The sequence below is a fragment of the Haliotis rufescens genome, unplaced genomic scaffold, assembly GCF_023055435.1.
Source record: "Haliotis rufescens isolate VD_foot unplaced genomic scaffold, xgHalRufe1.0.p SCAF_21, whole genome shotgun sequence".
In the NCBI taxonomy this organism is placed as follows: Eukaryota; Metazoa; Mollusca; class Gastropoda; order Lepetellida; family Haliotidae; genus Haliotis; species Haliotis rufescens.
The window spans coordinates 9,044,380-9,070,226 of record NW_025963902.1 but is presented as its reverse complement, the minus strand read 5'-3'; the positions used below and the strand labels follow the sequence as shown (position 1 = coordinate 9,070,226).

Genomic DNA, 25,847 nt, shown 5'->3' with positions numbered 1-25,847 from the left:
TTTCTACATTGACACCGATGGTTCATTTCAGGCTATACCATGCACCTAACATCACAAGTCTTCAGCAACCCATGCTTGTCGTAAAAGACGACTGTGCTTGTCGTAAGAGGCGACTAACGGGATCGGGTTGTCAGGCTCGCTGACTTGTTTGATGCATGGCATCGTATCCCAACTGCGTGGATCGATGCTCATGATGTCAATCACTGGATTATCTGGTCCAGACTCGATTATTTACAGACGCCTTCATATAACTGGAATATTGCTGACTGCGGCATTAAAAAACAACAACAAACTAACACACATAACTATACCATAAGCCTCACATCACTGTCACATATTTTCACATTAACACCGACCCTCATTTCAGCCTGTGCCCTGCACCCCCGAGCGATGTATGGGATCTATCATGGCAGAGGCGGGCAAGCGTCCCCCTGGAGTCCCCCGTCCGAGGGAGGAGTTGCTGCATCACGCCAAGGATTTCATTGATCAGTACTACACGTCGATCAAAAGGTAGGTAGCCAAAACATCCCCCTGTCCTCCACAACAATCCGCTTTCCGTAGAACACTAGACATGTTCCTGTTGTTATGATTCGATTTGTAAGATTACTCCAAATGTCGACGCGTCTAACGACAACCGTGACAAAGGGGAAAACCATGCTGGAGCTTTACTTCATCCCTTGTCTGGCGCTGCCGGCGGGGACTGGGGGTGGCTGGGGGGTGTCATCTATGCAAATATTGACTGGTGATAAAATATCGTCGATCAATGAGTTGGTGTGTGTCATTATGTAATAGAGACAAATACAATAGACATACGAGTTTAATACGTTGTGAAATGCATATTGCACTTGGAAGGATGTATGTAGACCTGTGATAAAGACTAGTGCAACGTGAGGCCATGGCTCGAACTAGCCACGATTTGAATGTCGATGCGTCTGTTTGTTACATAAATATAACCAAAAAAGTATTATTTCCAATTTAGCGATCGATGTTTCGACTATTCAGATGATTGATTTTTTTTTTCTTCCGTGGAACCTGCACTGCCTTTTAGAAACACCCACTTGATTTGACGAAACCAATTTTCAGACGGACAGAACATGTTCTGCACTAAGCCAGTGCTCACTGACGAGTATCAGTCATTCCAACATGTTCTCATCTCCCCGAGGCAAGGGTCCTAACTGACTGTAAAAGTCCAGTTTCCACCTTGGCGAAGTAGCCTTGAATTATCGAAATTATTGGTCCTTTTGAGTTTGTTATAACCGTAGTTTACTGTAACAACAAGCATGTCGATCAAGGCAATCATCAAAGTCCTCCACGTGTCCGAGTGAGTGCGTGAGTATGCTTTTACGCCGCTTTGATCAATATTCCAGTAATATCACGGCAGGGGAGACCAGAAATGGGCTTCACACATAGTACCCATGTCGGGAATCGAACCCGGGTCTTCAGCGTGACGAGCGAACGCTTTAAACACCAGGCTACCCGACCGCCCCTCTACGTAATGAGTAATGCTAGTGAATACAGACGTACTCTGGTATGTACAATGACCTGATTGATTGGATAACCATGTGGTAACAAACACAGACCTTTTGTGCATGAATTTGTATTTTAGCCTAAACACAAACAACTTACGAGCGACTAAAGATTGATACTTTATTGGAAACGGATCGTCGATGATGGGGATTGTTGTGTTCCCCATAGAAACCCATTTTTTAATCTATGTTTTTGTGACTATTCAATATGTGAGTACGGATAAAGACATCCTCACGTATTGAAATACTCTTGAACAGAAGAATCCTATGAAAGTTAGAACAACTGGTCTTTTTCTAAAACACAAATTGTTTTCCCCTGTGTCTGAAATCGAATATCATATGTCAATATATATTTTTAAAGAAACGTTTCATCTTAGGATTCTTCGAGAAAAATATAAATGCTTTTACTGAGAGCTTTCTAATCCCTTTGCTGCTTTGAAAAAAACCAAGTTGCTTGCGAAATGAGTTTGCCGATTAAACAATTTCTTAAGTGAAATATGATAAAGCTGTACTTACGTGTATCGACATCACGTTGGAACATACGATATAACCCCTCTTCAACGTATTTCTCGTTGGTGATGAAGGCGCTCAACTGCCACTATATTGTGAAACATGTCTGCATGAGAACCATTTCAACTTCCATTTTAATCAGAACATATTACAAACACTGGTTGTTGTATTGTAACAGAACGGCTAAAGTATCTTATTCTCGAATTTCCTTCTCATCATGAGCAGGACTGATACCATTACAGCCTATAGCAAAGGAAAATATGATTGATATCAAAATTAGATTTATAATAATAAAAATAATATAATAAAGGCTCTTCACGATAGAATTGTTTTGTGCACTTTTGCACACATTTATTGGTCTGATGATCCTCTTGTGAAGCATGTCAAGACGAAATGATGAAAACAAGGCATTCCACAGTTTTCTAAAACGAGCCAAGGATGTGGGACATAATCTCAATGTTGGTGATGATTTTGTTGATGGTCCTGTACTGCTGGACGGTACAGAAATGAGTGTCAACCAAGCGAAGTGCCATATCAAATCGGCCCAGTTTTTCAAGGAGAGGCTTTCTGAACGACCACTGCATCGGGTTTATGTGCAGTGTGTTGAGAAGCTCAGCAATCCTGCCGAGTCCTTTGCTTGGTCTGGCCTGAAAAGTCAAACAGAAGGCTTTCTGTTTGCTGCTCAGGACCAGTCACTTCCAACTCGAAACCGTCAATGTGTGATTTTTGCATCAAAATGTAAATATGAAATGTAGATTATGTAATGAATGTAATGAGACTGCCCAACACATTGATGCCCAGCTTTGGCACAAACACAGTATCTTAAGCGACATGATGGGGTAGCTCGATCATTGTATTACCGCCTTCGCAATGCTTGTGGTTTTGACACAGAGGTCCATCCATGGTACGACCCGGAATATGTAGAGGGCGTCATGGAAAATGATAAATACAAAATCCTTTGGAATAGGCCCGTATACAGCCTCAGACGTATCCAGGCCAACAAACCTGATCTTGTCCTTTTTGATAAATCCAAAGAAATCATTTATATCATTGAATTTTCTGTCTCCTTTGACACAAATGTGATTGAAAAGATTGAGGAAAAACATGGCAAATATGCGGACCTCGCTTTCGAAATGTCACGCTTGCATCCCAAGTACCAATTTGTCCGACTCCCCATTGTTCTCGGTGCCTTAGGTTTGGTACCTCCCAATCTGCTGACTGACATTGGGAAAGTACCCGGGTTTGCTACCAGGACTACAGCCCTTCTGACAATCTGGGTAATGCAGAAGGCTGCAGTCTTGGGGAGTCTTCACATTCTCCGAAAAGTTCTCGGTGGGATTGACTAGGCAGCGCTTCCTGGGAGAAGTCCAATTCTCTGTCTAGGGGTGCGTGTAAAGGGGGCAAGGCCCCTGAGCTGATGATGAGCCTAACCAGCCTGACTGTGCCAGTATCACCCAAACCCTCTTTGCTGCATTTTTGTTTATTTCAGTCTGTAAATAATATTAAAAAACCATTCATAGTGCGTCAGCTTCCGAAACGAATGCTTTTGTAAACCCCATGGGCACTGGTAATGATGCCGACCTACCAAGGTTCAGTATCAGAGCTACCCTGGGATTCGAACCCGCTTTCATTGGATCCTGGTTCGCCTAAGGAACGCAACTCACACAGAATAGCGGCTCACGTGACCACGAGCCATCAGTGCTTCCTTATTTAAACGAAGTTTCTAAATAACCACTTTCTTAAAGGCAAGCTTCCGACCACAACTGTTGTGCTCTAATAATCTTGTTTGAATGAATGTAGGTCCAACACGGCATCCCACCAGAAGCGGTGGGCGGAAGTTGTCGCCAGTGTTGAGAAGTCAGGAACATATGATCTGACCTTCGCTGAGTTGACCTTCGGTGCCAAGACGGCGTGGAGAAATGCCCCAAGGTGTATCGGCAGAATACAGTGGTCAAAGCTACAGGTAGGTAGACAGAAATGGGTGTTGTATAGACAGGACAAACAATTTCCTTTAGTGAGTGAGTGAGTGAGGATTTACGCTGCTTTTAGCAATATTCCAGCAATATCACGGCAGGGGACACCAGAAATGGATTTCACACATTGTACCCATGTCGGGAATCGAACCCGGGCCTTCAGCGTGACGAGCGAACGCTTTAACCACTATAGGCTCTCAAACCTATGAAATATATTTTCACGCAGAAGAAGGACAGGACATGCGCACCATTGTTAAAAACACCTGTTGTCATCTTTGGTTTTCAGTGATCCATTAAAATAATGTTCATGCTATACTGCCTTTTTTCACAACAAGTCTGTTTCGGTTGATATTCGAAATTGATTATTCTCTAGTGTTGAAGTTTTATTTGTTCATATTGATAGAAAACAACTGGAATACACCAGATACATGCTACCTGTCATAACCGTCCTCTCATTCTTTCCATTCTTTGCGATGACGTTTTATTTTGCTGTACAGAAAATATACTTCCAGCTATGAGCATCTTTCCGAGGCAAGAGAGCTAACTGACTTTAAAAGTCCAGTTTCCACCCTTGCCGAACTAGGCTGGTATTATGGAGTTACATTTTGGCTGGACTAACGAGTCTATGCATAGTTCAATCAAAATCGCGCACCGAAATCGAAATCCGGTTCGTTAACTGCCGTGCAGATTTCGGTCGATTGCAGGATTTGCAAGGCATGCACACCGCCCACTTGTTGTCAACAGATATTTTCCAAACCTTTTCATGTTTTTAATCAAGGTGCTAACGTGATTTGATGCACTTCGCGATGTAAGACCCGTTTTATCACAATATAGATCTTGATTATCTATCAGATCGTCTTGACTGGGCGCCGCCATTTTGTTGGAAACGAATGCAAGTGATGGAATCGGATTGGTCCATAGGAGAGGTTTAGAAGGGACATAACGCATAATAACCATTGGTGGCACTACGATCGTGCCCATGAATTCCAGCCTAGATCGGCAAGGGTGGAATCTGGACTTTTATAGGCAGTTAACTCTCTTGCCTCGGGAAGATGAGTTATGTGCGGAATATGTATGAAATTGAAACCAATATACCAGTCTTATGACTGTGAAAAGCGTGCGGAATATGCACATAACGACCACACGACAACGGCATATATCACCAAAGCTATCAGATCGCACAAAGGCCCATCTGATCCGCCGCTGCGCTATCTGGCCAGTTTAATCACAGATACTGTCGGCTGTCATGTGTAATCCTGTGTGATGAATCTACCCGACTATCACCCAGCTTCATCGTGGGCCGGTCCATCCATCAGGGATGACACGTCTGTAGGCGCGTCACAGATCACAGATTAACATCGACTACAACAGGAGCCAGCACCGAAATACCACTTTCATCTGCCCAGGTTAATTAGTGTATTACCTGGCCAGTCGTTTAGCACTGAGTATTACAATTTATTGCTGGTTAAGTCAGTTTTATACGGTATTTACAGTATTATGAATTATTAGTAAATCAATGTGCAAATGGTTCCTTGGCATTTGAGTGGCTAGCCAAGTACTTCCAGGTCGCGCTAATCATCATCATCATCATCATCATCATCATCATCATCATTATGCGTTATTGTGCTGAATGATTATACAAACACTCTGTGGAGTTAATATTGTTGCAATGTTTAACTAACTTCAACATTTATTGCGTAACGGATTTACGTGAATATCGTACTGTACGTTTATACCTCCTAAACGATAAAATATCGATGTCAATTTTGAAGTAATTGATGTCCATTCTGTTCAGGTCTTTGTTTAAATCAGAATGTGTAGTTTCCAGATCTGTTTCTGACAATGACAGTGTATTCGGGTATCATCCGCAGAGAGGCAGTGGTCAGTCAGGAAACGTCTTATCTTGAATTCTCAACATCCGGGCGATTACCTTTGGGAACGCCCATCTATTTAAAGGGGCATTACTCGTTCACCCGGGAATTCGTTAATCCGAAAGAATTCGCTTTGAATGTCACCGTGCGGATTAAAGACATTTCACTAGATCGATGGATGGATGAATGGATGGATGATGGATGGATGAATGGATGGATGGATGGATGGATGTGTGGGTGGATGGATGGATTTTTGTTTTGATGGATCGATGGAAGGATGGATTTATGGATGGTTTGATAGATGGATGGATGGATCCATACATGTGAGATTAAATGTATGTCACTTTCGTCACAAGAAATATAACCCGTGAAGATCCGGGTTAGAATAGGTCTACAGCAACCCATGCTTGTCGTAGAAGGCGACTATGCTTGTCGTTAGAGGCGACTAAAGGGAACAGGTGGTCAGCCTCGCTGACCTGGTTGATGCACGTCAGCGATCTCAATTGCGTGGATCGATGCTCATGATGTCAATCACTGGATTGCTTAGTCCAGGCACGGTTATTTACAGACCGCCATCATAAAGCTGGAATATATTCGATTGTGCTTGTTTGTTTGTTTGTTGTTTAACGCCACACTCAGCAATATTCCAGCTATATGACGGCGGTCTGTGAATAATTGTAAACCTAACATGACATAGGATGGAAGTATGACTAGAAAAGGTGCAGCTGTTTTGTAATTTCAGTCCGCTATCGTGTGATCAACACGAGCATGGAAATAACATGTTAGGACTTCTCACATCTAATGTTCTTTTCCTGTCCAGGTGTTTGACGCCCGGCACATCACCACAGCCAGAGGCATGTTTGAGGCCCTGTGTAACCACATCAAATACGGCACCAACAAAGGAAATATCAGGTGGAAATAACTCTTGGCCATGTTTTACTTCAATTAGCTCGACTCAGTTCAATACGCAATCTCGGCAGGCACCGGAAGGAATCCATATTGGAACATGTGTCCTTCACGTGACTATCACATGGCATAACCTGTCTGCATTCGGCCCTGATGTAAAAATGTTATGTTAATAACTTTACTATGGTTTAAGCTCCCGGAGAGTTGCGTCCGTTGGCTGGGCCAATGATTCCTTGGATCATAGTGGGTGAGTGATTATGGTTTTACGCCGCGTTTAGCAATATTCCAGCAATATCACGGCGGGGGACACCAGAAATGGGCTTCACACATTGTACCCATGTCGGGAATCGAACCCGGGTCTTCGGCGTGACGAGCGAACGCTTTAACCACTAGGCTACCCCCTTGGATCATAGGCATTGTCAACTCTTCAGTTTCAAAGTGTTCATCGTCTACGACCTTCATTACTACTGGTTTTCTTCCTACGTGAAGGAACCGCCTCCGTGGTCTAGTGGATAGCGTGTTTTCCCGGAGAGCGGAAGGTCGGTGGATCGATCCCACGCCGCGTCATATCAAAAGACGTTAAAAGATGGTACTTGTTGTTACCCTGTCTGACGCTCGGCATTAAGGGGATAAAACAAGGACTGTTCGGCTCGGTGTTCGAGTGAGGATATCCATGTTAAACTCGCATGGTATCTCAGTGGGCTAGAACAATAAAACCGGCATTAGTCCAGACCATCACTCTTTCCTGCCCTAGTTTGTAAAAAGGACTTTGTGGCTGGGTAATATTGTGTAAAACTAAATAGGTTCAAAGAGGTCTGGAGTCAGAAATAAATTTGCATCCACGTGACCCGAGCGCCAGACAGGGTAACAACAAGTACCATCTTTTAACGTCTTTTGGTATGACGCGGCCGGGGATCGAACCCCAGACCTTCCGCTCTCCGGGCGGACGTTCTACCACTAGACCACGGAGGCGGTCCAGCTGCTTATGGGTATCTTATGGCTGTTTCAGCACAAATTTACATTTCAAACATGGTAGGGGCATTAAGGGGCTAAAACAAGGACTGGTCGGCTCGGAGTCAGTATACTGTGTCTGAGTGGGGTATTCATGTTAAACTGCGGCATGGTATCCCAGTGAGCTAGCACTATAAATCGGCATCAGTCCGGACTAGTACAAGCAGCCACACACACACACACACGTACATGCACGTCGCTATATAAGTGCAATAATCTTGGACGCGACGTTAAACCCCATTTCACCTCACATCAACATAAGCAGCTGTATATTATGCGAAAAAAATATTTTTAAGTTAGGAGGTCAAATTTTAATTAAAAGTATATTATTTAAAATAAAATTTGACTTAAAACCTTAAAATATGTTTTCGCATAATACCACGTAGTAGTAATTTTGAGTGCTGACTAGGATCCAGTCGGTTAATTTTTTTGGTTATAACATCGCTGTATCATATTATACAGTCAACTTAAAGGTATAGTTTCTTTTGTTACTCAGTTATAAAGTGGTTACAGTTTGTACAATGAGCTCCTCTGTTGTATTTGCCATGCAGATCTGCTATCACGATCTTCCCACACCGTACTGACGGCAAACATGATTTCAAGGTATGGAACTTCCAGCTGATCCGCTACGCTGGGTACCGTCAGGCCGACGGCAGCTTCATTGGTGACCCTGCTAACGTGGAATTCACAGAGGTGAGAACACAACGCTCCATCTGGGTACAGTGAGTGAGTGAGTGAATGAGTAGTGTTTTACGCCGCTTTTAGCAATATTCCTGCAATATCACGGCGGGGGACACCAGAAATGGGCTTTACACATTGTACCCACGTCGGGAATCGAACCCGGGTCTTCGGCGTGACGAGCGAACGCTTTAACCACTAGGCTACCCGACCGCCCCTCTCTGGGTACGGGGGCACGGGTGGCCCAGTCATCTAAGGCGCCGCGATTCGCAGTGCAGAGTTGCGTCCCTTGGGCACGCCAAAAACCTATGATTGTGGGTTCGAATCCCGGTTCGCCCCGATTATGTTTCTAGGTTTATCAGCACCATACCCGTGCTCTTGGGTTTCACCGAAGTGGTAAACGTCTGAGACCTGCATCACTTCGAGCTTTCCTCCCACATTAAGCTGACGCGCCGCGATATAACTGGAATACTGTTAAAAGCGGCGTTAAACCCACTCACTCACTCACTCACTCACTCTCTGGGTACAGATGAATTTGGGATCGGTGGTAATAAAGGGGTGCTCATAGTATCAATCACTGGCTTACATGGTCAAGGTGATAGAATAGGTCTTTCAGCAACCCATGCTTGCCGTAAAAGGCAACTATGCTTGTCGCAAGAGGCGACTAACGGGATCGGGTGGTCAGGATCGCTGAGTTGGTTAATGCATGTCATCGTATTCCAGTTGCGTGGATCGACGCTCATGATGTCAAGGACTGGATTGTCTGATCCAGACTCGATTATTTACGGACCGCCGTCATGTAGCTGGAATAGTGCTGAGTGCGGCGTAAAGCGTACAACATTCATTCACTCTATCCATGACCTTGACTTTATTGTTGAAGTTGAATCATTAAAATTGATGAAACATTATTATAATGATCACCTGAAGCTGTATTTAGCGTAGCTGTTGCAATATTGGTAGCTGTAGAAGTAAATGTAAAATACTATTAATCGGCAACTGCATTAGTGGTTGTGGTAGGGGCAGTACTCACAGTAACAGCGCCATCGCCATCAGCGGTAGTACTAGCAACACCAGCAGCAGCAGCAGTAGTAGTAGTAGTAGCAACGCCACCACCACCATCAGCTGTAGTATTAGCAGCAGCGGCAGTTTTGTAGTAGTACTAGTTGTAGTAGCAGCAACGCCACCACCACAGTCAGCAGTAGTACTAGCAGTAGTAGTAGTAGTAGTAGTAGTAGTAGTAGTAGAAGTAGGAGTAGTAGGAGTAGTAGCAGCAGCAGCAACAGAATGAGAAATAATAACAGCAGTAGTAATAGCAGCAGCAGTAGTAGTAGCAGCAGCAGTATTAGTAGTAACAATAGTAGTAGTAGTAGCAGGAGCAGTATTAGTAGTAACAGTAGTTGTACATAGTATCAGTAGTAGCTGTAGCAGCAGCAGTATGAGTAGTAATAACAGCAGTAGTAATAGCAGCAGCAGTAGTAGTAGTAGTAGAAGTAGTTGTAGTAGTAACAGTAGTAGTAGTAGTAGCAGTAGTAGCAGCAGTGGTAGTACATGTAGTAGTAGTAGTTGTGGTAGCAGTAGTAGTAATAGTAGTAGCAGCCGTAATAGTAGCAGAAGTAGCAGCAGCAACAGTAGTAGAAGTAGTATGATGATGTGTAGCAGTAGTAGAAGCAGTAGCAGCAGTAGTAGTAGTAGCAGTAGTAGTAGTAGCAGTAGTAGAAGTAGCAGTAGTAGCAGTAGTAGTAGTAGCAGTAGTAGTAGTAGCAGTAGTAGAAGTAGCAGTAGTAGCAGTGGTAGTAGTAGTAGTAGTAGAAGTAGTAGTAGTAGTAGTAGTAGTAGTAGTAGTAGTAGTAGTAGTAGTAGTGGTGGTGGTGAAATTCAAATATTGAACTTAGGCTAAACGTGGCCAAAAAAGGCTTATTTATTACAAGTATACTCCATGTTTATCGTCCTTGACCTTCAGGTATGCGAGAAGCTGGGGTGGAAGGGCAAGGGCAGTAACTTTGATGTCCTGCCGCTTGTCCTGTCCGCTGGAGGTCACGACCCGGAAGTGTTTGAGATTCCACCGGAACTTATTCTTGAAGTTCAGATGAAACATCCAAAGTAAGTATGAAACGTATTCCTACTTTGGAGTGAGTGAGTGAGTGAGTGAGTGAGTGAGTGAGTTGGGTTTACGCCGCTTTTAACAGTATTCCAGTAAAATCGCGGCGTGTCAGCTTAATGTGGGAGGAAAGCCCGAGGTGATGCAGATTTTTCTCTGACGTTGACGTCCATCAATATCACGGCGGGGGGACACCAGAAATGGGCTTCACACATTGTACCCATGTCGGGAATCGAACTCGGGTCTTCGGCGTGACGGGCGAATGCTTTAACCACTAGGCTACCCGACCGCCCCTTCCCTAAGGAGTAGACAACCCAAGTGCATCTGAGGCGCTAGACGGTTAAGAGTCACATTACAATCTCATTCTACCGGGTACCAATAAACTGCTAGGGACCTGGAGGCATATTCCGAACAAAATCACATTTCTAAAGAGACACCACGTGTAACAATATTCCATTCCGACTTTAAGTGTTAATAGAAATAAACACGTACAATATGCGACGTGTACTTATCACTCGTTTTATGCTTTTTGATACAGATCGTTTTGATGCAATCCACTGTAAAATATGTTGATATATATCTGGAAATGCATGTATCATAAACATTCATCGCGTCCGCTGCAGCTATCTGTAATATTGCAAATTGGTAACCTTAGAAGCGTACACGTGGGTACCTGTCAACAGCTGGCTATTACTGATTCGCGAGAACATAGACGCCGATAAATCGCTATAAAAAACGTACAGGTAAAACTATGTCTTCCTGGCAGACAGTATACTAAACATCTCTCAAATTAAAATGATAAATGGCAAACATTGTCCTACATGAATGAACAATATAAAATAGCAAATGTCATATCTATCTTATTATATTACTACATATTCATATATGTTGATGCCGTTGTATAGCTTTCTATTAGGGACACGAGTGACCGAGTCGTCTATGGCATCGCAGTACACTGTGCAGAGTTGCGTCCCTTAGGCGTGCCAGAGAGCTATGGCTGTGGGTTCGAATACCAAATTCGTCCCAGTTATGTGTCTAAGTTTGTCACCACCATATTCGTGTTCGCGAAATTCACCAAAGTGGTTAACGTCTAAGATTTCGAACTTATAAGTCGTCATATAACTGAAATATTATTCAAAGTGACGTCACTCACTCACTCACTCTATGTCAGCATCTACATAAACATGATATTACTCACGTTAAATATTTCACAGACGATGAATCCTTTAATATGTATTTCAAAATTATTTCGAGTCATCAATGTCATCATCAGTGTTGCAAGTATTTTGTTAAAACGTGTAGTGTTCACATATCATTGTTTTTAATTATACACACGTTATTCATCATTGGAAAAAAAATATTTATCGATTCTTATTCACCACTTTTCCATTCTAAGCTACCGTAATTACTTCTTTTTAACAAGTCTAATGTGTTCCATATTGCTATCCCGCTGTGAGGTAACATATTTCAGATTTTTCAATATATGAATGTTTTTGTTTAAATTGATTAAATTGCCGAAGGAAAAACAGTGGTGAAAATTAAATGAATGCATCCTTGGAAATCAGTGACGACACAAGGTGTTCCCAGGCAGCCTGTATTTACTGCTAATTTAATGGTATTCAACCATACAGTGAGTAAGTGAGTGTGGTTTTAAGCCACGTTTAGCAATATGCCAGCATTGACGGCGGGGGACACCAGAAATGGGCTCCACACATTGTACAAATGTCGGGAGTCGCTATATGACTGAAAAATTGCCGATGCGACGTTAAGTTTTAACTCACTCAAATGTCGGGAATCGAACCGGGTCTTCTGCGCGACGAGCGAACGCTTTAACCACTAGGCTACCCGACCGCCCCTGTACCATAAGGAGAGTATGGTTCGGTCCCAAACGTTGAACATATATTGCAGCTATATGGTGTGGCTGTTTATGTTAAAATATGTGAATATACCTCGAGAAATCTATTTAGGAATTTCATATGCGACATAATCTGTTCTGTTTTAAGAAATATATGGATGCACAGTGAGATGAGTGAGTATGTTTTTACGCCGCTTTTAGCAATATTCCAGTTATATCACGGTGGAGGACACCAGAAATGGGCTTCACACACTGTACCGATGTGGGGAATCGAACCCGGGTCTTCGGCGTGACGAGCGAAAGCTTTAGCCACTAGGCTACCGACCGCCCCCACAGTAAGATGAAAAGATCAGTGTTAAATTGAAATTGAAATTGAAAATAAATCTTTTGTCCGTCGAAGTGACACCTCAAACGGCAGTAACATATCCGGGTGAGGATAATTTATATGGACCGGTTGCATCCCTATATTTCAAGTTATCAACTCATCTAAACGTGTTGCAAAATAATCGGTAAAACGTGTGGTGTTTATAAGTGATATAGTGCTAATAATCAAAACATGTTATGTTTATCAGAAAAAAATAGTAACGATTTTAATTCACCTCATTTCCATTAACGTTTGTGCAATTACTTGTTTTGAATACGTCCTATGTGTTCTATATTGATGTCCTGCTGTGAGGTAGCGATGTGGTTATCACGTCACAATAATACAATATTCTTTGCCCTGATCACAGCAGCTGCACGCTGCACGCTACTGTGAGTAATGTATAAGGCCATTATTCTTCATATCCGTTACCTGCAGTATAAGTCCGTTATTCAACAGACGCCTTCGTGGTCTAGTGGTAGAGCGTCCGCCCAGAGAGCGGAAGGTCCGGGGTTCGATCCCCGGCCGCGTCTTACAAAAATACTTTAGAAGATGGTACTTGTTGCTGTCTGGTGCCCGGCATTAAGGGCCGAAAATAAGGACTGGTCGGCTCGGAGTCAGTATAATGTGTCTGAGTGGGATATTCATGTTAAACTGCGGCATAGTATCTCAGTGGGCTAGCACTATCAAATCAGCATCAGTCCGGACTAGTACAAGCATCCACGTCGCTATATAAGTGCAATAATCTTGGACGCGAGGTTAAACCCCATTTCACCAACAATCCCACAAACCCACAATCATAGGTTTCTGGCGTACCCAAGGGACACAACTCCTTTGGCCAGTCCTCTAGGGACACAACTCCTTAGAGGACTGGCCACCCGTGCCCCCACTTCTCGAATGATTAAGCATGCCATGAGCGTCTGACAGGACTGTATCACATCACACCTGACACGACTACACCACATCACATCTGACACGACTATACCACATCACACCTGACACGACTACATCACATAACACCTGACACGACTACATCACATCACACCTGACACGACTACACCACATCACACCTGAAACGACTACATCACATCACACCTGACACGACTACATCACATCACACCTGTAACGACTATACCACATCACACCTGAAACGACTACATCATATCACACCTGACACGACTACATCGCATCACACCTGACACAACTATACCACATCACACCTGAAACGACTACATCACATCACACCTGACACGACTACATCACATCACACCTGACACGACTACATCACATCACACCTGACACGACTACATCACATCACACCTGACACGACTATACCACATCACACCTGAAACGACTACATCACACCTGACACGACTACATCACATCACACCTGATACGACTACATCACATCAAACCTGACACGACTATACCACATAACACCTGAAACGACTACATCACACCTGACACGACTACATCACATCACACCTGACACGACTACATCACACATGACACGACTTCATCACACCTGACACGACTACATCACATCACACCTGACACGACTACATCACATCACACCTGACACGACTACATCACATCACACCTGACACGGCTACATCACATCACACCTGACACGACTACATCACACCTGACACGACTATACCACATCACACCTGACACGACTACATCACATCACACCTGACACGGCTACATCACATCACACCTGACACGACTACATCACATCACACCTGACACGACTACATCACATCACACCTGACACGACTACACCACATCACACCTGACACGACTACACCACATCACACCTGACACAACTACATCACATCACACCTCACACGACAACATCAATCACACGTGAAACGACTACATCAAACCACACCTGACACGACTACACCACATCACACCTGACACGACTACATCACACCTGACACGACTACACCACATCACACCTGACACGACTACATCACACCTGACACGACTACACCACATCACACCTCACACGACTACATCACATCACACCTGACACGACTACATCACATCACACCTGACACGACTACATCACACCTGACACGACTACATCACATCACACCTGACACGACTACATCACACCTGACACGACTACATCACATCACACCTGACACGACTACACCACATCACACATGACACGACTACATCACATCACACCTGACACGACTACATCACATCACACGACACGACTACATCACACCTGACACAACTACATCACATCACACCTGACACGACTACATCACATCACACCTGACACGACTACATCACATCACACCTGACACGACTACATCACATCACACCTGACACGACTACATCACATCACACATGACAGGACTGTATCACATCACACCTGACACGACTACACAACATCACACCTGATACGACTACATCACATCACACCTGACACGACTACACCACATCACACATGACACGACTACATCACATCACACCTGACACGACTACATCACATCACACGACACGACTACATCACACCTGACACGACTACATCACATCACACCTGACACGACTACATCACATCACACGACACAACTACATCACACCTGACACAACTACATCACATCACACCTGACACGACTACATCACATCACACGACACGACTACATCACATCACACATGACACGACTACATCACATCACACCTGACACGACTACATCACATCACACCTGACACGACTACATCACATCACACCTGACACGACTACATCACATCACACCTGAAACGACTACATCACATCACACCTGAAACGACTACATCACATCACACCTGACACGACTACATCACATCACACCTGACACGACTACACAACATCACACCTGACACAACTACATCACATCTCACCTGACACAACTACATCACATCACACCTGACACGACTACACAACATCACACCTGACACGACTACATCACACCTGACACAACTACATCACATCACACCTGACACGACTACATCACATCACACCTGACACAACTACATCACATCTCACCTGACACAACTACATCACATCACACCTGACACGACTACACAACATCACACCTGACACGACTACATCACACCTGACACGACTACATCACATCACACCTGACACGACTACATCACATCACACCTGACACGACTACATCACATCACACCTGACACGACTACATCACATCACACATGACAGGACTGTATCACATCACACCACACATGACACGACTACATCACATCACACCTGACACGACTACATCACATCACACCTGACACAACTACATCATCACAAGGAGTAACCGCGGATGTTCTTCATCTACACAGTTTCCACATCCCCTTCGTTGTTTGTACAATTACGGGTTATTCTATATCCATCTATACAGAGTACAACGTTATTAATTCAGCTGTAGCTTTATCAATCTAAAACTAGATCTATTCGTTTTTCAATCAACGTACAGTATTTATAAATGACGAATGCATGCGTACAACGAAAACAGCAATCTAGCGATATCTGACGATCTTGAAAATTCAATATTTTCACTTAAAAGTCAACTGATTTAATTTCCATATCTAAATTCTTAAATTGTACGACAGAAAGACATTGATGAATATCAAAATGCACATAGGGGGGTTGGGAAGGGGGAGGGTAAGGGGGGAGCAGATTGAGATCAGGACATCAGGAAAAGATAGCGTAGCTTTCATTTCCTCATTCAGCATCCCCGTAACACTACAATCCCCATGGCTTCCCCTTGATTGCGGCGACCAATATCACAATATCTAAATCCAGGTCACATCCGGATATAGAAAACTTTAAATTAGTGGTAACCTTGACACTGAATATAAACCGAGAAATGGTTCCAATATTGGTAAGCCGATAGAGGATTAACAAGCCGTGATATGGATTGGTCTGACCCAGGATGCTCTGTAGGTGTCGAGTGTGTTAGCCGTTAGATCAGCTGGCGATACTTGCGTCGAACTAGGCCGTGTTTTAATCAGAGTAATGAGATGGTCAGTGGTCAGTTCATATACGACAACGATATTTGTCTGTCTCGCGTACAGAAGGTTTGATAACAGGTTGCAAGTTTCAGTTAAAAACACATCCAATTGATACAAGTTCAATAGAAAATATAGGCCAATACCCGTAAATGAGTCGTCCATTTTTCTTTCTTTGACATGTTTTAGATTTTTTTGAATATATTTTAATTTGCTATAAATAAACATAAATAACGTCATCGTCCGAAAATAGTTAGTCTCAATTATCTGCCAAACAAAATAGTAGTGAAAAGTATTAAATAGATCACTGAAGATCAGTGACGACACCAGGTGTTCACCAAAAAGGTACGCGAGTAACTCATGCTGCAATCAACGGCATTGTCTACCCATTAAGAGAGTATGGTATGGTCTCAAACGCTGCACAGTATCCCGGCTCGCCCCGATTTTGTTTCTTGGTTTGTCAGCACCACACCCGTGCTCGTAGTTTCACCGAAGTGGTAAACGTCTTAGGCCTGCATCACTCGGGCGTCCCTCCCACATAAAGCTGACATGTCGTCATATAACTGGAATACTGTTCAAAGCGGCTTTAAACCCAATTCACTCACTTACTCGTGACGACCCGGCAAAGAATAGGTCTTCAGCAACCCATGCTTGCCGTAAAAGGCGACTATGCTTGTCGTAAGAGGCGACTAACGGGATCGGGTGGTCAGGCTCGCTGGCTTGGTTGATGCATGTCATCCATCCCAATTGCGTGGATCGATGTTCATGATATTAATCACTGGATTGTCTGGTCCAGACTCGATTATTTACAGACCGCCGTCATATAGCTGGAATATTGCTGAGTGCGGCGTTAAACAACCAACCAACCACTCACATCCTTTGAGATAACTGAAGCATTGATCGTCTCTAATCCATCTCACTGTTACATGTTCCTTCTTGTCAACAGGTACCCCTGGTTTGCCGAATTGGGTCTGCGGTGGTACGGTCTCCCCGCCGTGTCGGCCATCTTGTTTGACTGTGGGGGTCTAGAGTTCACCGCGGCCCCCTTCAATGGCTGGTATATGGGGACAGAGATCGGGGCGAGAGATTTTTGTGACGTGTCCCGCTACAACATCACCGAGGTAGAACAACCACGTTAGATGTGCTTACATACCGCTGTTACTGATATGTGCTTAAATTGATTACATGACGTTGAATAGGATTACATTGCTTGTACGTAGCTAGATGAGGTTACATTGCTTGTTCTTAGCTAGATGTTGTAACATGGCTTGTACGAAGCTAGATGTTGTTACGTTGCTTGTACGGTGTTAGACATGGTTACACTGCTTTACAGCGGTAGATGTGGCTACATTGCTTGTACGAAGCCAGATGTGGTTACATTGTTTTTACGAAGCTAGATGTGGTTACATTGCTTGTACGAAGCTAGATGTGGTTACATTGCTTGTACGAAGCTAGATGTGGTTACATTGCTTGTACGGTGTTAGATATGGTTACATTGCTTTACAGCGGTAGATGTAACTACAATGCTTGTACGAAGCTTGATTTAGTTACATGGCTTGTACGGTGATAGGTATGGTTACATATCCTGTACGGCGCTTAAATACCCTCTCTCCCCCAGATAGTGCTTACGTTGCGCAATATACTTGGCATATAACATACCTATTCGTGTTTTGTTACAGTTATTAACGCAACGGTAAAGATTAACGTCATAGTATAGTGTTATTTCCCAGACAAATATGAGTCATTATAAGTTGAGTGAGAGGACTTAGCACCGCATATCATATAACAGGCGTATGTTTCATATGGTTTGGTTTTGTACGAAACGTGGAAAAACACGCATGAGGATATAAAAGTTATTGTAATCAAGGCGATATGACCCATATTACATTAAAATAAATAAATGTAGATTCGTGAGGTTATATTTCATTCTCAGTTAGAATATACAAAGTAAATATTCAGCAAAAGTAAAATGTGTTATTTATCTGCAAATGTACCCATTTTGTAAGGTTGGCTGTTTTTTAAGTAACAAATCACGAAATCTCTCACATTTATCTCTCTTTATATTCATACAAAAGGCAGTTGTATATGATATGAGTCTCGTCTTCAAGAACATTACATTACAAATATACGATTCTGAAGTTTATATCCCTATTTTATGTAGTTTTAACACATGCGCTATCGTGTCAATGGATTGTCGGCTCCGTCACTTGATGTTCTGGCCAAGACTTGTTTACATCGTATGACAGGTGTCAGAACTGAATAACAGCGATCCATATGATTCATATTCGCCATTTACGCCCAATGGAATCTGTACACTGATAATCCAGACGGATTATTCTCTGGCAGTGACGTTCTTGTCAATATCGGGATCAATCATGAATTGTATTTTTTAATTATCATGTATAAAATTCATGTATACGAACTGCTTTGATGATGTTTTACGCGTGTGTATTACATATGTCCACGTGTGTACAGTGACTAATTACTGATATACCATTACAATTCACTGAGGTTTGTAAATAAATTTCAAATCACATGGGGAGTGTAACAAATCCGTGTCGTTAATGTGTGGATCATAGGATGGACGGTTTAAAAAAGCTACGGAGTGGGCGGAGCTTAGACAGACAGACATTTTATAGATAGTATCGCGTTGTAGGGTGTCCGGTTTAGAGAGATTACAAGTTGCACAGAGATTGGTCTTAGTGGGTGCAGCTTAGATGTACAGCCATCTTATCGAGAGTATCGGTTTATAGGGAGGCCGGTTTCATGAGGTTATGACTTACACAGAGATAGGTTTTAGTGGATGGAGTATAGATGTAGAGCCATGGTAACGACAGTATCCGTTTTAGAGAGGTTACGGATTACAAAGAGATTGGTCATAGATGACGAAAATTAGATTTCGAGCCGTTTATCGAGAGCACCTAGACAGTCATATGAAAAGTACCTTGTTTCCTTACCAGATGATGTAAAGATATGCTTTAGCACAGCCGTTTCCTTTCAAAGGGAACACAATGTCGTTTTTGTCATTAATGAGGAAATACTAAAAGACATTCAACATTTGATAAGAAGCTAAAGTCTGCGATCGTGTATAGTGAATTCACAATAGGAAACACCATTGCTGAAGCCGTTATCAATTGATAATGGGTTAGAATCCTATATTCTACCTTATTATACAAATGCACCATCACTGTGCTTATAGTTTTCACAAAGGTCATCAACGTCAAGACCAATGCCCATTTGGTGTTCCTCCGTGATGCAATTATCATTCAAAGCGACTTGCGTGTGATTTCGAGAAAAACACATTCTGGTGAGTGAGTTGGGTTTAACGCCGCTTTTAACATTATTCAAGTTATATCACTGCGTGTCAGCTTAATGTGGGAGAAAAGCCCGAAGTGATGCAGGTCACGGACGTTTACCACTTCAGTGAAACCCACGAACACGGGTATGGTGCTGACAAACCTAGAACCATAATCGCGGCGAACCGGGATTCGAACCCACAATCATAGGTTTCTGGCGTGCCAAAGGGACGCAACTCTGCACAGCGAATCGCGGCGCCTTAGACGACTGGGCCACCCGTGCCCCCGAAACACATTCTAAAAATACAGTACTTTATAGCATTGCAATAAAATGAGGTAACTCCCCCACCAACACTCTTCTCCCGCTGGCGGAGATTCCGTTAAAGCCGATTGAACAGTGATCGCTTGCATCCCGCCATCAACCACCCGTTTACAATGTCGAAGTTCTTTAATGGCAGATACGACGTTACAATTAACGTCATATATTACTACTACTACTACTCGATTATTGAACTAACACTTCCCCTCACTACCAAGACCGCGATTCGATAATTTGCAAGCCCTGGTAAGTTGGAATATTGCTGAATCAGCTTTATTTCATTTACTAACTCTAATCCAAAGAAACAACGACGTTTATTTGTTTCCCTATTGTCAATCTCATTAAAACTGACGGGTTCTGACGTGACCCGTAATGGGATGTCCTCAGATCTTTGTTCAGCGGTAGCGAGAACTAAAATCTGAATTAAATGAGATTGTGTCCTAATCTACTCTTCACTGCAACTGGCGATCGTTTCGTCCCAAGGGGGGATAACTCTTTATGAAATTATATAAGCGACGGTCCAACCTGTCGTTTCGTAAGCTTGTTGCAGGACGATGAACAACAAACTACAAACACTTTTTGTAAACGTAATCAAATTGATGTTCCTGACAACTTGTTTGAAACACATACTGCTTGTTCTTGAGACTAACTAAATAACAGCATCAATACTATCAAATATCATAGCGGATAAAGTAGACACTCTATTGTCTATTGACTTTAAAACCATCGCGAATTAGAACCGATATAAAATGTTTCTCTCACAAGTTTCATATTTATGGCACCCAATGTTCGAGGTAATGAAACTAAGGCGCCATATTGGTCCCATATGTCCCGGAGGCTAATACTCACGTAGGGACCGACAACATGTTATAATCTCGCTTACAACGAGATTTGACTCAGATGTCATGTGTATCAAGGCTTATCGCATTAACAGATACATAATAATGACTCCATAAAAGAATATTGAGCCATCTCATAATTCATATTTTTGCCACACAGTCCAAATTAACCGCGTGTTATTGTCATGGTCCGCTTGCTCATCGTTTGATGGTGTTTACGCACTCGCCAAGATTGGATGCCTGTTTGCGCATGCTCTTAATGTAAATTCTATCTACAACTGAGATAGCTATCACACAGGAAGGTTTAATTTGTCGTTATATTTACGTCGTTGTTTTAGTATCTCGGGTTGTTTTACCCTGTTACATCAATGAATACCGACCCGACAAACTATAACATTTCACGACTTGCCGTAAATCAATACTTCAGCAGCGCCGACATACGGTAGGGATTATGAAAGATTTGATTGGTCCTCGTTTGTATCCGCGCCATCTGTCGGTAGGTTGTGCACTCATAGACAATTATATGGGGTTGTCTCTTGCTTCGATAAGCATTATGCATAGAAGAACCTACGACATTTGCCCGAGATTCAGATGACGCGACGGTCTTACATACCAAGTAGATGAGGTCGTTAATGAAGCAGATGTTGCAGAATAGAGCCGACTGTAGCCGACGATAAGCCTCTTCATACCTTCGCCATAACTCACGAATAAATTTATGGATAACCAACGTCAACTTACTGCAAAAGTAGTATGACTTTAATGTCCTATACTATCCGGACCGCCTCCGTGGTCTAATGTTAGAGCGTCCGCCCGGAGAGCGGAAGGTCCGGGGTTCCATCCCCAGCCGCGTCATACCAAAAGACGTTAAAAGATGGTACTTGTTGTTACCCTGTCTGGCGCTCGGCATTAAGGGGCTAAAACAAGGACTGGTCGGCTCGGAGTCAGTATACTGTGTCTGAGTGGGGTATTCATGTAAAACTGCGGCATGGTATCTCAGTGTGCTAGCACTATAAATCGGCATCAGTCCGGACTAGTACAAGCAGCCATACACACACATACACGTGCATCCACGTCGCTATATAAGTGCAATACGCGACGTTAAACCCCATTTCACCTCACCTGTACTATCCGTATTTTGACTTGTACCATAATTATGTTCCCGTGTTCAGGTAAAAATATTGACTTGCACCTGCATGTGTTTGTGACGGTTGATACCGGTGGAGCAGGATACGCTCACCTTGACACTATTTGAAAGTGTTTCATAAATGCATGTTTATGATATGATAGGAATGGTACAATGGACACTGCTTTTGGCAGATATGACATGATTTTGTCGCGTATATTTAGCCCATGGGCGTTGGTCGACTGGGCGATCCATGGGCGTAATTGCCCTCCGCGTGTCTATCACTAAACGTTTTGAAAGCTTTACTAAGTCCTTTTATGTTGTAACCTTGATCAAACAGTGTGGGTATGATTCGTATGACTCCCTTTGAAATCTTCGTACAATGAAGAGCTCGATTGTACCTAAAAAGTTGTGCAAATTAAACAAAGGCTGGAGCTGCTTGAATATTGCTCGATTTGGAGGGCAACTTGACCATTGAAAAGTTGAAGTCATCCCTCTTGTCACACAATGTTGTAGATCCTTTCTTGTCATTTTTATGAATCGATCTAAAACTGAAACAGATGATGCGGTTTTCTCAGTTAATTACAGATGACATTTCCTTTCATTTGTGACAAATTGTCCTGAATATTTGAAGATACAGATGTCATGATAAATATAGTCACGACGTTCAGCGGCAAGTGCCTTAAGGGCCCAGAAACCAAAGCCTTTAGCTGTGTTCTAGATTTGCTCAAATAATGCTGTTATCAGAGAGATCATCGTTTCCTCAATAAACTCCAACATTTATAAGGAAGTCCTGTCAGGTACTTGTACCTGTTTGAGGTACAACCAAGTTTACCCAGTAGAGGTTTATGAATTACGAATGAGAGGATTAAAACGTGGCAGTTTATTCACGTGGTTTCAGGATGATCAGTTGTATAGGCTGCCGTTATTGGAGGTGGTCAGTTAGATTTGGCAACGCTTTGGACATTATTGCAGTTGTATCACAACGTGACGGCTGACGGGGGTTGGGGGTGGGGGTGGGGTCCAAATTGGCACAGGTTTACCATTGTACCATTGTACCATTCCGACCATATCATGAACTTGTATTGATGAATCACTTTCAATTAGTGATAAAACCAGGTGAGCGTATCCTGCCCCACCGGTGGCACCCGTCACAAACACATGCAAATGCGAGTCAAGTATTCATCTGAAAAAACATATGGTAAAAGTCGAAATAGGGAAATTGCATTGGACATGATTCTTGTGCGTCAAAAGTTCTGTTGCCGAATGCTTTGAGTGAGACCATAGGGACACTAAACTGGAGTTTATGTGCTGATCTGAGATCTCGTGCTGGCTGGTGTAGGGTAAGAAGTTCACTCAGATAGGAAGGCGCTGTACTATAGTAGCACTGGTATGCAATGCACACGACTTTGTATTCAATCCTAGATCTTATTGGAAGCCAGTGTAATGATTTTAATAAAGGAGTGACATGTGCACGCTTATTTCGTCTACATATCAATCTGGCAGCAGCATTCTGCACACGTTTCAATTTGCTACATACATCCTGTTTGATATTAATAAGCAGACTGTTAGCATAGTCCAACCTGGATAGGATAAGTGATCTCACGAGCTGATGTACTATTCAAAACGTAAAACCCAACTCATAGCATGTTTTACATGTTCCACGTTTCACGTCGTTTAGCATTGTTTGTTTTACACGGCGCTCAGCAATATTCCAGCTATATGACGGGGGTGTAAACAATCAAGTCTGGACCAGACAATCCAGTGACTGACAACATGAGCAACTTGGTTACGATGACGTGCATCAGCCAAATCAGCGAGCCTGACCACCCGATCCCGTTAGTCGCCTTTAAGCACTGAACTGCATTATGAAAACAAGCCATGGTTCTAAAGTCAAGTTCAATACCTTTGTTTTGAAATAATTATGTCCCAAGGTCAGAATTTCCAAGACATCCTTACTTTTATTAAACTAAACCATAAACCTTAGATTGAACGAAAACACTTTCTTATTATAAGATGAATATTTCATGAGCATCGTAGGCTTAGACAATGGAAAGCAAACTTGTAAGCTTGCATTTACTACGTACAAAGAAATCACGTTTAATCATCCAGTGAAAACGCTGTCGTGCCCTGATGTAAAATGTATGAAAGACGACGCACGCCACAATGACGAGACTTCGACCGCAAGTATGCCGTTATTGTATGCAGTAAGTAAAAAGGATTAAAGATTGCAAATGTAGGTTTTGTTTTTACTCAAAGTCATTTGGTTCTCTGATCTCGCTTCTGAAAAGAAGACACACTTTTTGTCAAATTTTTGTCGACATGTAATGGGTTTTTGCTCAACCCTTATTCGTTCTTTCCATTTTTCAAGCTTCATCAAATATTTCATTTGTCATTTGTCTATCGTTGTGAAACATTTAAATGAGAAGTTAATTTATATAGATTTCACAACTGCCTGGAAATTGTATGGATCTGCTTTGTCTTTCTTTTTTAATCAGAAAATCGATATTTTGAAAATATATAGCTTCTTCATGTGAAATTTCAAAGTGAAATTGGACCTTGTAGTTTCATTGCGTAATAGAACAGAACAGTGAAATGCGTTAACCTTTTCGTTGTGTGTGTAGGCAGTAGCTGAATGATCAATTCGACATTTTGTACTTCGCTATTTCGTTTTGTTTGACATATTCTAGTGCTTTACAAGTATTCAACAACAAGAGACGTTTTGTAAATTAATGAGATTTCTTTTCGCTATTGTTCTGCAGTAATCCAGGTAAGCTCCTGTTCTTGAGTTCGAATCCAGATCGTCGTGATTATGGTCCATGTCCATGTCTTGGGTTTCTCATCCGACTGACATGTCGTTATAATCTGAGTAACAAAAGAAACTATACCTTTGAGATAATTTTATCATATGTTTGCGTCTCAATTCAACCTTAAATCTTAAGTTAGCGATATCATATCCCCAAAATAACTGCACTGTGATAAGTCAGCACTGAAAGAATACTTCTACATGGTATTATAGTTATAATAAAATTTGTTTTGAAACTTGTACAAATTTTAAAAAAATAGTTTTGAAAATCAATAAAGTTGCCCTTTTCGGCACAAACTTACAATATTACAAACATGTTTTCAATTGCATAAAAAAATCGGTATACTTTTTATTTCCCCTCAGTTTATAACTCATATACTGTTCAAAGTGGCGTTAAACAAAACCAATTCACTCCACTGTGTTAGCCGAGGGGTTAAACATCTGGACGATAATTACACGCGCAAATATCTTGATGAGTCTTTGATAGGTATTTAGAAGTTGGAAGAACATGCAGACACGAAACATTTATAGATACCATGCTCTTTTTTGTTTGTAATGACGTTTGAGGGCTACATTTGCCCCCTCGTCAGGTGAAATTTGAAAGTGTATTAAGTTATACATAATATATACGTGCTTATATGAATACACAAGGTAG

General features: G+C 42.5%; 1 protein-coding gene across 4 annotated transcripts in view; it reads left to right on the top strand.

Annotated features, from left to right (window-relative positions):
* Positions 1-25,847, top strand: part of LOC124150822 (nitric oxide synthase, brain-like) — a 257,074-nt gene that overhangs the window by 206,999 nt on the left and 24,228 nt on the right. For all 4 annotated transcript variants that reach the window (XM_046522901.2, XM_046522902.2, XM_046522903.2 and 1 more), the window contains 6 exons: positions 368-510; positions 3,837-3,999; positions 6,701-6,792; positions 8,349-8,490; positions 10,436-10,575; positions 17,756-17,930. In XM_046522901.2, coding sequence (XP_046378857.1) covers positions 368-510; positions 3,837-3,999; positions 6,701-6,792; positions 8,349-8,490; positions 10,436-10,575; positions 17,756-17,930 — 855 coding nt within the window. The remainder of the gene's footprint in view (positions 1-367; positions 511-3,836; positions 4,000-6,700; positions 6,793-8,348; positions 8,491-10,435; positions 10,576-17,755; positions 17,931-25,847) is intronic.